This window comes from Brugia malayi, assembly GCF_000002995.4.
Source record: "Brugia malayi strain FR3 genome assembly, contig: Bm_v4_ChrX_scaffold_001, whole genome shotgun sequence".
Lineage (NCBI taxonomy): Eukaryota > Metazoa > Nematoda > Chromadorea > Rhabditida > Onchocercidae > Brugia > Brugia malayi.
This window is the reverse complement of record NW_025062479.1, coordinates 23649014-23662154: the sequence shown is the minus strand read 5'-3', so window position 1 is coordinate 23662154 and position 13141 is coordinate 23649014. Positions and strand designations below refer to the sequence as shown.

Genomic DNA, 13141 nt, shown 5'->3' with positions numbered 1-13141 from the left:
GGTAAATCGATTGATGGTGCTTCAGGATGTGCATCGTGGTTGATGTAGTTAAAATTCTCTCATCACCGGGTGCACATTCGGTCATACCATCATGCTATATTCGAATTACCCATTCCCGGGATATCCTAGTGATTCCTAGCAAACATTTCTAATTACATTGAAAAAGAATCGCTGAAAACATTTAATACAAAACATAAAAAGACATTTATCTCAAAGACTGGTTACTTTCTAAAGTAAATCCCAAATAATCACACAGCGCAATAAATGCGACAAATGAAGTGGACTGAAAGAAATATAATATCAACTTGTCTCTCTCTCCCTCTCTCTCTCTCTCTCTCTGAAGAACATTCCAGATACCAATACTAAATTGATAATATATGAAAAAAAAAAAAAAAAAAAAAAACATTCCCATTCTAAAATTTGCTATCATTTCAAGTTTTGAAGATAGTAATTTTCATTCTGTATTATGCGGAATGTTTTAAAATAAAATTTCTCTTATCTAAATGTGAAATATATTACATTGCAATTTATTTCCATTCATTTCAAAATGCATTAAATGTTAAATTACATTTCATTTAACTTTTATCAAAATTAAATGTTATATATTCAGTTTAGAATTAATTAACACTACAATTAATGAATTGAAATAGTTATAATGGAAACATTAGGTAGAAGTAGTAGTTCGACCAACATCTTTATTCGCGCGACCTTTTAGCAACTGTTCATTTTTGTCGTTTATTGTTCGCGTTATCTCTGTATCAATTTTAGCTTGCTGTATTGCAGCAGGCTTCTTTGGAGCGATTATCAATTGATGACCTTTCTTGGGACCTTGTTTTGCAGTTTTCATTTTTCTCTTCTGCTTTACACCACCTGGTAATGATACTTTCTTCTTTAGATTATGTTGTACCATTCTTTATATATTCACGTTTTCAAACTTTAACACACCTGAAAAGGAAAAATAAAACTGAAAAGTTAAAAATCTAATAACCATTGAATAGCTTATAAGCGTACGTCATATGCAAATCCGTATGTAAGTCAATAAGCGTACGTCACATACAAGTCTGTATGTAAATCAATGCTTCGAAATAATTCAGATAAATCTCCTAACATCTCCTCAGCTACAAATAAAAAAGTGAAATGAAAATGAAACCATGGTTTGGAGTAAAAATTTTTATACTTCCACGTACCAAATACATCGGTTTTGCAAAAAATAAGCCAATGAATTTTATAAAAAGAATTCAATTAATTTTATTATTAATTTTATGCACACTATAAATGCCAGAAAAGAATAATGATAATTTTTAGCAATTTAAATGAAAAATCAGGCACATAATTTTGCATTTCGAGAAGCTTCGGTTAGGAAATTCAAATCTACTTACATTTTAGATAGAATAAAGAATGTATACAATTCTTGAATTAATTGTGTTTACAAAAGAAGAATATTCCTATGAACATTTAATAGCTAGCTTCTCATATATCTTTAAAATGAGGAAAAAAAAAAAAAAAAAAAAAACAATCCATTTGTATAAACTGTAACAGTTAGATTTCGGTTGAAAGCACAACTGATGAACAGTGAATAAAATGAAAGCAAAAGCAGCATAAATCCAAACACATACTGTTTACAAGGAACTTTTTTTTTTAAAAAAATTAAAAAAAGAAAAAGCTTGTAAAGAATTAATGCAGTTTTAGCGATTAACTATCACTGAGTATAATCCAAAGAATTTTAGGATAGTATGTGTAACATTTATAATCTTATTTCCAAAGAAAATGTCACATAAATAGCAAATGCGACAAATTAAGATGTATGCAAAAAAAAAAAAAAAAATGCTTTTCATCGTATTCAAGAAAGCATGACATAAGCATGTAGATAATTTAGATAATTCATATTGAAATAAAGAAAGCTATGATGAACAATAATTTGTTGGATAAGAATTACTTTAGCAGGCATTCTCGAAATGATTAGTGGAAAATTAGCAAATAAAAGGAGTGATTGAGTAAGTTTTCTGCAATTCAGAAATTGGTTTCTCGAAATGATTCTCCCAGTCAACAGCAATTAGTAATCGTGAATTCACCGCCTGTTCCACACACCATGGTAAATATTGCTGGATAAAAGCACGTTGACGCCTGAAAGCATTTTAAATCATTTTGAAATTAACATATGTATTTCCTTTTTTCTCAAAAATATTCCATAAGCAAATCTTTTTTTTTTTTTTTTTTCAAAAATAATTCCATAAGTTAGATTTCTTTTCAAGCAATCGCGACAATTAACTTACTTTGGCTCTAATTTCAAACCACCAAATACACCACCAAGAATACACATCGGTAAACCAAGCTGTATGCCTTCGAAACATTTAACAGCGATCTGAAAATAATAGTTATTTTTTAGAAAATAATAATTTCAGATAGTTATACATTACAAGAGATGTAATTATCAATACTTCAATTACACCAACTAATAAAACATATATAGTTACTGTCATTTGATAAAGAATAATATACATTTGGATCACAATAAGTCTTTGTGTCCAGTACGCAATGCAACCATACTTTCTGATTTCTAAAACCTTTGAAAATTTCTTCACAATGTCTCGCAAGAAAAAAAAAAAAAAGATATTTGAAGTGTCATAATTATGCGTTAATTTTGCTTTTTTAAATTCTCAATCTCAGAACATCAGAAATTATAGAAACCATAGATTTAATCAGTACACTTTTAATGTCAAAATTACCAATTTAGACATCACTGATTATCATTCTTTGAGTAACACGATAATTACCTCATCAAGCAAAGTCGTTTTCATTTGCAAAATTAAATGATTGAAATCATGCGTCTCGCGATACCTCTGCATAACGTAAACTAAATCGTCATCATCAATAAACTAAAACAAAAAAGGCTTAAAATTTGGGAATTTAAGAAATTGATAAAGTAACATACAAGTTCTGTCTGTAATATGATATGTAATATGTCTGTAATATTTTTTTTTTTAAATTTAAAATTGTTTAAAATAAATCAAATACTACGACTTCCAGAATTACTCTTTAGTTTAATTTATCCCCTTTCTCATCAAAATTACTTGAAGAAAGTTCACAACATTAATGTTCAATTATTCATTCAGAGTGATTTTAATTGTTAACAGAGTATTCAAATAACAAAAAAATATTTTATCAAAAAAAAAAAAAAAAACTAGTTGCAAAATTTACAAAAGAAACCTTAACAGTGGGACGGTCGTCTGGAGTAGTATTCAACTTTTCGAGAAATATGGAATATTCTTTGCCAAGTGTTCCATGAGGAAGTGTTCGAAGATAACTCAAATCAATAGTCGCACTGGTTATTCTTGGACGATCTCTACAAATAACTCATTTTCCAGAAAATGTTTCTTCAAGTTGAAAATACGTAGTGTTATCTTTTCTTTACTAGGCATTATAATGAATTAATTATTTATGAGATCGCAAACATTGCTAACGATCAGATATTCGTGACTTAAAAACAGCAACAAAATCACATTCCTTCCGTCCTTCAGACATATAAGAATTTAAACCTCAAAATTTTTCTACCACATATATCGCCTTCCATTCGTTGACGAATTTTTTCCAGTATCGGTCGAAAAGCTGTTGTTTCACCCATTGTTGCTACCATATCTGAAAATAATCATCTATCATAGAATTAACTTCAGTAAGCAAAATAATTTCAATCGATAGAGAGATAATAAATCGGTAAATAGATAAATTAGACAGATATATAGAAAATACAAGTTCTAGTTAATTAAAAAAAAAATAACCTGCTCTCATCGGATTTAAAAGTGCTGTTACTGCCGAGCCGAATGCAAGTAATCCTTTTTGTAATGAAGAAGTTGAAATATGTGATGTGTACAGTGACATATTTTTTTATTTTTAACTGGAAAAGAAAAGAAATTGTTACATAATTTTCGAGCATGATGATAAGCATGACATTTAAAAATTATCTAAGCATTTTAATTTCACATATTCTAGATGAAAGATTAGATATTGAAATGCTCTTCCTTTTTCATTCATGATGAAATCAAAGTATAGATTATGTCAAAATTTTCTTCACAAAAAAGAAAAAAACACGCAAGACGTTTTATAAAAACTTTCTGACTATTATTATTTATTCGATTAATTATAGTTTAGCTTCTTAAATAGTAAATGCTTCTATAGTTAATACTTCCAAATTATTTGATTTAACAATAACTGAATTTCTAAAAAGTTACCTCATTTGGCTATATCGACAAGATCGATGCCTTTTTTCACTTCTTCACCTTTCTCTTTGAGAATCTCTTCAATATTTCTTGAACCTTTGGATTGCGGGAACCAACCCAAATTATCAGCAATTAAATGATAATTTTTGCAACTGTCGCAAGTTACAATAACAACACCTTCTTTGTATGCCTTCTCGGAAAGAAATTTTGGACCCTTAAAATTCGTTTCTTTTTCTTTCGAACTTTCCTTTGGACAGATATTACTGAGAATTTCAAATTAAAGCTACAATTCATACCACCTATCATATGCTTCCTGTTTAAATTCTATCATTATGTCACACAAAAATTGACAAATCTTACACTATGTATAAATCAAAAACACCAATTATGCATATCATTAACTAATTAACAAACTAACTTACATAGATATCAACTTACACAGTATCATAATTATTGCTACAACAAACTATAAACCTACCAAGAATAATTAGCTATTCTACTTCTCTCTAATAAAGTACTAAATGAATAAGTGGACAAAACAAAAAACAAAAATCTTTGAAAATATTTACCTGTCGAGTACCACAAACCCTACAGGTATAAGTTAACGATAATCTTCCTTGCGAAGAAACACTTCCCAAGAGTGTACGATGAATAATACGACTTAGACGAAGACACCGAATCACCGGAGACACCAGTAACATTAAATCTTTTTCGTAGCAAATCAGTCACACCTGCAAATTGGGCAAAATTAACTTTTCTTTTTTCTAAAATTGAACAAAAAAAAAAATAAATTATTACTATGAATAATAATGATCTACTAGGAAATATATATTACTAATAATAATTTAATTGATCGCAACATTATTACTATCACTTTTTTTATACTATATTACTGTTTAATCCTATATTTTACCACTATATTACTATGTATAACTATATTTTACTACTATACTACTATTTATTACTATATTTTACTACTATACTACTATTTATAACTATACTTTACCACCATATTACTATTTATTACTCTTACAACAACACTATTATTTTATTACTAAGTAATGGTAACATTACTAGTAGTAACCACTAACCTGTAAAGTAATTCAGGTACATAGACATACCCACTAACCTGTAAAGTAATTAAGGTACATAGATATACCCACTAACCTGTAAAGTAATCCAGGTACACAGATATACCCACTAACCTGTAAAGTAATCCAGGTACATAGGTACATAGATATACCCACTAACCTGTAAAGTAATTCAGGTACATAGATATACCCACTAACCTGTAAAGTAATTCAGGTACATAGATATACCCACTAACCTGTAAAGTAATTCAGGTACATAGATATACCCACTAACCTGTAAAGTAATCCAGGTACATAGATATACCCACTAACCTGTAAAAAGTAATCCAGGTACATAGATATACCCACTAACCTGTAAAGTAATCCAGGTACATAGATATACCCACTAACCTGTAAAGTAATCCAGGTACATAGATATACCCACTAACCTGTAAAGTAATCCAGGTACATAAATATACCCACTAACCTGTAAAGTAATCCAGGTACATAAATATACCCACTAACCTGTAAAGTAATCCAGGTACATAGATATACCCATTAAGCTTAACCTAAAACCCTTTCCCGACCTTTTCCTTCCTTCCACCCTAACAATTTAATTTTGCAAGAACTTCGCAATTTGTGCATAAACCTCGTTCAAACTTTACTTTTTACGTCTGCGTACATATTTTCAAGTGCTATTACACCAATCTTTTATCAATTTCATCATTCTCTACCAAATAATATCTCTCATTGAGTCAAATCAATTTACATTTGCCATTTCATTTAAATTATCTCAATTTCATATAAATGAAAGAGTTTTACAGTTTAAAAATCTAAAAAATTAGAAACTCAAAAATCAAATATAACTGAATTGGAATAATTAAAATAAAAACAAAAAAGGAATAATTAATTTAATAAAATTAAGAAACTATTCAATCATTCTTTATGAATTATTACTTTTTCCATTCATTAAGACAAATATGTTTATTTATTAAAAAAAAATATAAAATTTTTAATATGCCAAAGCTAATTAACACAGCAATTATTGATATTTGATTTTAAATGATTAATTAGCATAATGTGATAATTTTACTGAGTAGTTAAAATTTCCTAGTCATATAAGTAAGATAATTCGTTGGGCTTATCAGCTTATCAAGGTAATTCATTAGGCTTACTAGCTTATAAAGGTAATTCGTTAGGTTTGTCAGCTGATCAAGGTAGTTCATCAGGCTTATCAGCTTGTCAAGGTAATTAGTTAGGCTTATCAGCTTATCAAGGTAATTAGTTAGGCTTATCAGCTTATCGAGGTAATCCATTAGGCTCACCAGCTTATAAAGGTAATTCGTTAGGTTTATCAGCTTATCAAGGTAGTTCATCAGGCTTATCAGCTTATCAAGGTAATTCATTAGGCTTACTAGCTTATAAAGGTAATTCGTTAGGTTTGTCAGCTTATCAAGGTAGTTCATCAGGCTTATCAGCTTATCAAGGTAGTTCATCAGCTTATCAGCTTATCAAGGTAGTTCATCAGGCTTATCAGCTTATCAAGGTGATTCGTTATGTTAATAACAATTTCTTAAGCTCATAATATTATAAAGCAGAAATCAATAAATTTATTCTATTTTTTGTTAAAAGCAAAAAAAAAAAAAACAATGATGAAAACAAAAAGGGAAGTTATTTGATAAATTTTAACAATAATAAAACTATTTCTTTTTTCTTAATATATAAATTGAAAAAAGATTAATTAAATTACTTTAATAAGTAAATTGCTGATTTATTTAAAGCAATAAAAACACCAAAATGTTAGAATTGAGAAATTAAAAAAATATTTAAGTATTGCAAAAAAAAAAAAAGAAAAAAACAAAAGGAAGAATGAAAAAGGAACTATTGACATGAGTTTCAAATATGCTAAAATTTTAATATATTAAAGGTTTGTTTTTTTTTTTTTTTTTGAATTGAATCAAATTCTAAAAACAAATCAAAATTCACATCTTTAATTAAAAGTTGATAAAATTTGGTATAGATTTGCACTTTGTTATGATTTTCAATAAACAATTTAAACAAAAATAAACAAAAACATTTGATATATTTGAGATTAAAAGAATTTTATTGAAACCTAATTATTTGTTATGTTCAATCAACTGATTCACTGTCAAAAATGACGTATTAAATGTTTTAAATAGTTCGTTACCTAATTCTTTTTTCAAGGATTATATTTGACATAATTAATTATTGATGTCAACTAATTATTAAATTTCATATTATTTGAGATGTTACAAAAGTCCCTCATTATACTTTGTTATAGATATTTAGGAAAATTCTAATCCTGAAATTAATTTATACTAGTAGCAAATTATCACTAATCATTTTTGTTATTCGTTAATTATTGGTCATACATTTATCAAAAATCTTATTTTTCTTCTTATCCGGAAATCACGGCAGAAAAGTTTGGAAAGTGTTTGCAAGGAGGAGATGGAAGAAACGCGATATTGGCTGAACGCTTCTAAAATAAATTTATGGATTTCAATATTGCAGTAAAGAATCAATAAATCAAGAAATCACGGCAGAAAAGAGGAAGTGTTTTAAAAAATTTTTTCAACAATACTTATGTGAAAATAAATTTGAATTGCACAAATTCTGATAGTGTGCTATATGTTAAATAAATAAAACTCTAAAAAAAAAAAAAAAATCCTTGGAATTTTCAGAATTATTTCAATGCTTTTAAAATTTATGTTTTCAATATTTTGCAACTTTTCAAATTTCTTTATTGAAATTTGATTATTTGCAACCTCTAACGAGTTTTTTTTTTTTTTTTTTCAAACCACCTTCTGTCAAATATTCTCTCAGCTAAATAGTAGTTAGAATGTGAAATTAAATTCATTTCTCAACAAAACAACTGGATTCCATCCAGGTATTTTTGTGCAGTATATCAGTGTATCAGTCCTATATCCTAATATAGGATGTACCCTATATACATATTTCAGAGTAAGTCTTAAATTCATAGGTCTTTTTTTTTTTTCAGAAATATAAATGTTTGATAAATCTTAATTCTTTACCTCTACAGGTCTTTTCTTTGCTTCCTAATAGCACATGGAATATCTATAACCCAAAGTCAATTGATTTTCATATCCAATATTTGACGAAATAACATTGCTAATTTTGAAGGCAATGAAGAACTACTAATTTAGATATTTCCGAAGTCTACGCTAAAATAAATGCCTGAAAAAATGATTGTGTATAATGGTAGTAATGAAAACAAAAACAAAACTTTTAACAACTATACACAATGAAGAAAACAAGGTCTGCTTATTTAAAATAAAAAATAAAACACTCCAAATTCTTCAAACATATTCACAAAGAAGCCAATAATTTGGCTATAAGAATTAGAATCAGGGTTTAGGGAGCAGCAGACAATATTAAACAGGGGAAGTTTTAGTAAAACAGATAAATAAGTTATACACAATACGAATTAAAACATTTAAACGTAGTACAAATTAAACGTTGAAATCAACTAATAAACAGAAGATCCAAATAATTCACAAAAAAAGCACATTAAAAGTCAGTAGAAATGTGCAAAAAGAACTGGGGAAGAGGGAATTTAGAAGGGAATAGGGTACTTTTCACAATTTCTATTCACAAATGCAATCCGGTAATTCAGTGAAATAATTTAAATGAATGAAGAATGATGGCATGGTGGACGGTTCGCTTGCATAATGTATTGCTGTAGCAAACGTTGAAGTGGAAGCGTTTCACGTACTCCTAAAACATACGTCAGATATGAGTAATGAAAATAATGAATTTTTTTCCAGGAAATAGTATTAGATATATGTGAATTGCACACATTAACTTGTAAAAAATAAATTTAAAAAAAAAAATTAAATGAATAAAAATTTTGTTAAAGTGAATTTTTAGCTATGAAAAAAATTTTTAGCATTTTTAGCTATTATAGATAATCGTCGCAGTATTTTGTATTTTTCATGTTATGATAACATAAAAATGCATAAATGGCCATCACACTGCATCACACTGCCTGAATATCTCAAATTCAATCTGTTCAGAATTTCAGAACTTACTGCAATGGCATAACTGTTGCTGCTGATTGGTTGAACGAAGACCGCTATGATTATGATGATCCAAGGATGGATTAAAGAAAGGAAATGCAGTAACATAGTTCGAAATGTTTCGCATTGGACTTCCTGGCTTTGCTTTGGTCATCGGTCTGTGATGTAGCAAGCCGCGTTGTTTATGCACTTCAGTCCAGCACGGTTCGCACATATACATAAGGCAGCAAAGTTCCGGACATAAATATCGAGCATCAGCCAAGTTGCACATTTCGCACTGAGCAAAGTCCATCAGATATGGCTTGATTTCTATCTAAAATTTGATGCTGTTTCGTCGTTAATAAATAATAATATTTTCCGGCATTCTAATAAATTTAAACGTTTGGTTCAGCAAAAAGTTGGAATATCTTCAATGCTTATGATGCTCCAATTTTGGCTATATATAATTGATTATACATTAAAAATATTATCTTGTAGGTTACAGTCGATTAGCTAAGATAGTCTTAACTTGTTCCATCAATCGACATCCTTCAGTTGCCATTTTTACAAGTTATAATAAATAAAAATTAAGAAAAATCGACTCACTTCTTTCACCTGATCAATTGTTGTTAATGTTATCAAACGCATTGCAATTGCTGTAAGGTAGGACTCGCGATTATTGAAAACCACTTGCGCGGCTCCTTTAGGATACTTCGTCTCAGCGTCGACTTCCAAAGAAACATATACAACATCACCAATAGTCTGCTGAAGCAACATTGCCAGTTCGGCTGAAATATCAGAAAAATAATATTTCAAACATCATTTGCCCATCTGTAATGAATAATTTTTGAATACAAACACAAGACAACATATACACTTCCACCACTCTCGAAGGCTGAAGTTTCACAGAATCTTAATTTTGAATTTATTCAAACGATGATAAAAATGATGCATAATTTCAACAAGATAATATATCAAAATACAATGCAGCTTTCTTTTTTTTTTATTGAAATTTCCTCCAGCTGATAGTGAAGTCATTATTCAAAGTGTTGAATGAAAGAAAAAACCCGGAAACAAAAAAAAAAATGCGTTTATAAGTGTAAATTGCGAAACCGGAAATGCCTTAAAAAATTAAAGGCAAACTAACAGGCAGTTGTCGTACGAGGTACACCACCGATGAAAACGGAAAATCGATCAGATAGCGGCTTTGCGTCTGTCACACGGTATACTTGATCACTAAGAGCCCAAGGTCTCACTTGCACCTGCAATTTTGGTATTTTTCAATAGTTTGCAATCTCCAGCTCAATCTTTACTCTCTATACCAATAAAGCTCGCTTTTTTGAACTCCTTAGTCATGAACTAACCACTTTAACTTCTTTTTTGCCATTTTTCAGAAGAATATTCAGTTTTCCTTGCTTGCAAATGCACCGACTAACAAGATATTCGACAGAACGGTCGCTCATGAAAACCACAAAAGCATATCCTAAAATCGGGTTGCTTCAAATTCCAAAACCATATTTGATAGGCAATCATTCCACTTAACAATGACTTCCTTCCAAGGCGGAACATAAAGAATAGCCTACTCGCTCGTGTAATATAAGATAGGATGACACGTCATGTCACAATAAAAGCAAAAGGACTTCCAGTTAGACGAGTTGTCACTTTCCGTTCTGCTCTCTTTGTTACTTTTTTTATCAGCTTTAGCAGCATTTCCACAATGTAATCTTCCTTCTTGTCCTTTCCTTACCCTCCTTGTATCAAATTTGTATATGATTCACTCATTCGATTATTTGACATCAAAGAAAAAAGGATAATACTCAGAAAAACATTATAGTTTATTCGCTTTATTACTTTGAATTCTTCTCAATTTCATTTTTATCATATCTCTTTTATTATCATATCTGTCTAGTCGATAGGCAAAATATGTAAGCGTTAAATTATCAGAATATTTCAAGTAATTTAAAAAATAACACAGTACAAGTACTAAAGGGACATGATGGGTGAAGAACTGACCATTTGGCGGAATATCACTTCCAGTACATTTGCGATGCGGCCAATCGACTGTATTTGCTCCAAACTGTTCGAAGAACAAAGAAAGTGAGTCTAAATATTACAGCGGATCAGGATCAGGAAAAAAAGCTCAAAAATCATGGCGATTGCTTACTGGTATGAAAAAATGATGACTGTTTACAGTATGATGACGATTTATACAGCCATTAAAGAACTATGCAATGTGAAATAACCGAAGGCTTACTAGCAGTCACATCAGGTGGAAGCCCACCGACAAACACTTTGCGAGAGAAAATCCCATTTCCCGGAAAACTCTGCAGTACTAAGTCTGGAACTGAAACCTGATTATCACTGCTGTCATTACTCCAGATGTTCTTCAGTTGCGCTATTGTTCCTAGAAATTAATTTGTTCTTTAGCTATTTCTAGAAGATTTGAAACAATATTTTTGCACTAAGCCTCCTAATATCTCCTCCGAATTCAACCTAAATAGTCTAATATTGAGTTGAAATGATAACAGCTTGGTAGGTAAATGAAACTTTTGTATGTTTAAAGCGAATACGGAAAAGAATGATCATACTGCATATAACTCAGTTATGAATCAATAGAACTTTTGGAAAAGGTATTTCTTTCACAATATCCTTTCTTTCTGTATACAGCTATACTGCCATTAACTGAAAGAATACATTGGAAGTTACTGGACTCAGTGTTCCCCTCAAAAGATATATTTACCGTAACCATCGAAACTATGGTTTCCAAAAATGTTGTAGTTTTCTGTTGACGCTGATCCACTTATTTTTCCAAAATTGCCTTAAGTAACAAGTTAAAATGCCGAATGAATCTATTTTGAATTATAATTCCACATTCGACACATACTTTTTGCCAAATTCAATTTTTATGATAACATCATAATGAAAACAATTTAACCGTTTTTTTCATTTTGCTTCTTCAAAAATATCCTACAATATGTTCGTTGAAGAAAAATTTAGTGAAAGCAAGGTGAAATATCAAAAAAAAAAAAAAAATTAAATACCTGGTATTACACCTAAATCAACATCAGTCGTTGTATTTTTTGCTTTGTTCATTGAATAACAAATGTTAGTTTCGTGTCAGTACTTTAAAAAATAAATGTAATTAGATATTAGATAATTAATTAAGGACATTCTCTCGATAATAAAAACAAATGTGTATAGAAGGACAGGATTTCTTTAAAATTTTTTAATTTTGCATGCATAAAAAAAAAAAAAAAATTCTCAAAAAAAAAAAAAGAAATTTAATTAATAACTGATAGAGAAAGAAGTTGATAGTCTGCTAGAAAACTTGATATGAAAATTTTCATGTAATCATTAATGGATTAAATTACGTGCAATTTAATTGAGGCATTTCAATTGATATATGAGTAGCAATGCATTTTGGCGAATTGACATCATAATAAAAAAAAAATTTTTCAAATTCCATTTAAAAAAAAAAAAAAATGAATGTTAACTTTACTTTTTCTTTCAATAATACCATAATATGAAAATAAATAAATAAATCAAATAAATAAAAATTTCAATAATACCATAATATTTCAAATAATACTATAATAGTAAAACAAAAAAAAAATACCATAATAGTAAAATATACTGTAGTAGTATGTAAGTAAGAACACATACCGTATAAGTAACTTATACCACAGTAATACGTCACATTACGTTACGTCACGTCATATTACGTTTGAAAATTACAATAACAAGAAAAAATAAATAAGTAAATAAATAAATAACCGCCAAAATGCGCCGCTACTCATTAAGCAAATCATTGATTCCATTT

General features: G+C 29.1%; 4 protein-coding genes and 1 non-coding gene across 5 annotated transcripts; 1 reads left to right on the top strand and 4 right to left on the bottom strand.

Annotated features, from left to right (window-relative positions):
- Positions 1 to 13: 13 nt before the first annotated feature.
- On the top strand, positions 14 to 94 carry Bma-mir-36a.1. Its single transcript, XR_006228192.1, has one exon. It is a non-coding gene; the product is annotated as a pre-microRNA Bma-mir-36a.1 (primary transcript).
- A 570-nt stretch (positions 95 to 664) lies between these two features.
- On the bottom strand, positions 665 to 910 carry Bm9081 (Uncharacterized protein; the record flags this gene model as incomplete). Its single annotated transcript, XM_001902110.2, has 1 exon — positions 665 to 910. One exon carries the CDS (start codon positions 908 to 910, stop codon positions 665 to 667), a length of 246 nt encoding a protein of 81 aa, XP_001902145.1.
- Positions 911 to 2269: 1359 nt separating this feature from the next.
- On the bottom strand, positions 2270 to 3876 carry Bma-coq-4 (Ubiquinone biosynthesis protein COQ4 homolog, putative; the record flags this gene model as incomplete). Its single annotated transcript, XM_043075919.1, has 5 exons — positions 2270 to 2362; positions 2775 to 2876; positions 3208 to 3343; positions 3537 to 3636; positions 3777 to 3876. 5 exons carry the CDS (start codon positions 3874 to 3876, stop codon positions 2270 to 2272), a joined length of 531 nt encoding a protein of 176 aa, XP_042931853.1.
- Positions 3877 to 4227: 351 nt separating this feature from the next.
- On the bottom strand, positions 4228 to 4915 carry Bm4282 (DNL zinc finger family protein; the record flags this gene model as incomplete). The annotated part of the gene is made up of 2 exons (XM_043075918.1): positions 4228 to 4428; positions 4784 to 4915. The coding sequence occupies 2 exons, from the start codon at positions 4913 to 4915 to the stop codon at positions 4228 to 4230; spliced, it is 333 nt and encodes a 110-aa protein (XP_042931852.1).
- Positions 4916 to 8948: 4033 nt separating this feature from the next.
- Positions 8949 to 12414, bottom strand: Bma-fog-1 (cytoplasmic polyadenylation element binding protein CPEB2, putative; the record flags this gene model as incomplete). Its single annotated transcript, XM_001902660.2, has 9 exons — positions 8949 to 9040; positions 9355 to 9655; positions 9928 to 10109; positions 10469 to 10583; positions 10686 to 10804; positions 11335 to 11424; positions 11576 to 11725; positions 12062 to 12139; positions 12363 to 12414. The coding sequence occupies 9 exons, from the start codon at positions 12412 to 12414 to the stop codon at positions 8949 to 8951; spliced, it is 1179 nt and encodes a 392-aa protein (XP_001902695.2).
- Positions 12415 to 13141: the final 727 nt, after the last annotated feature.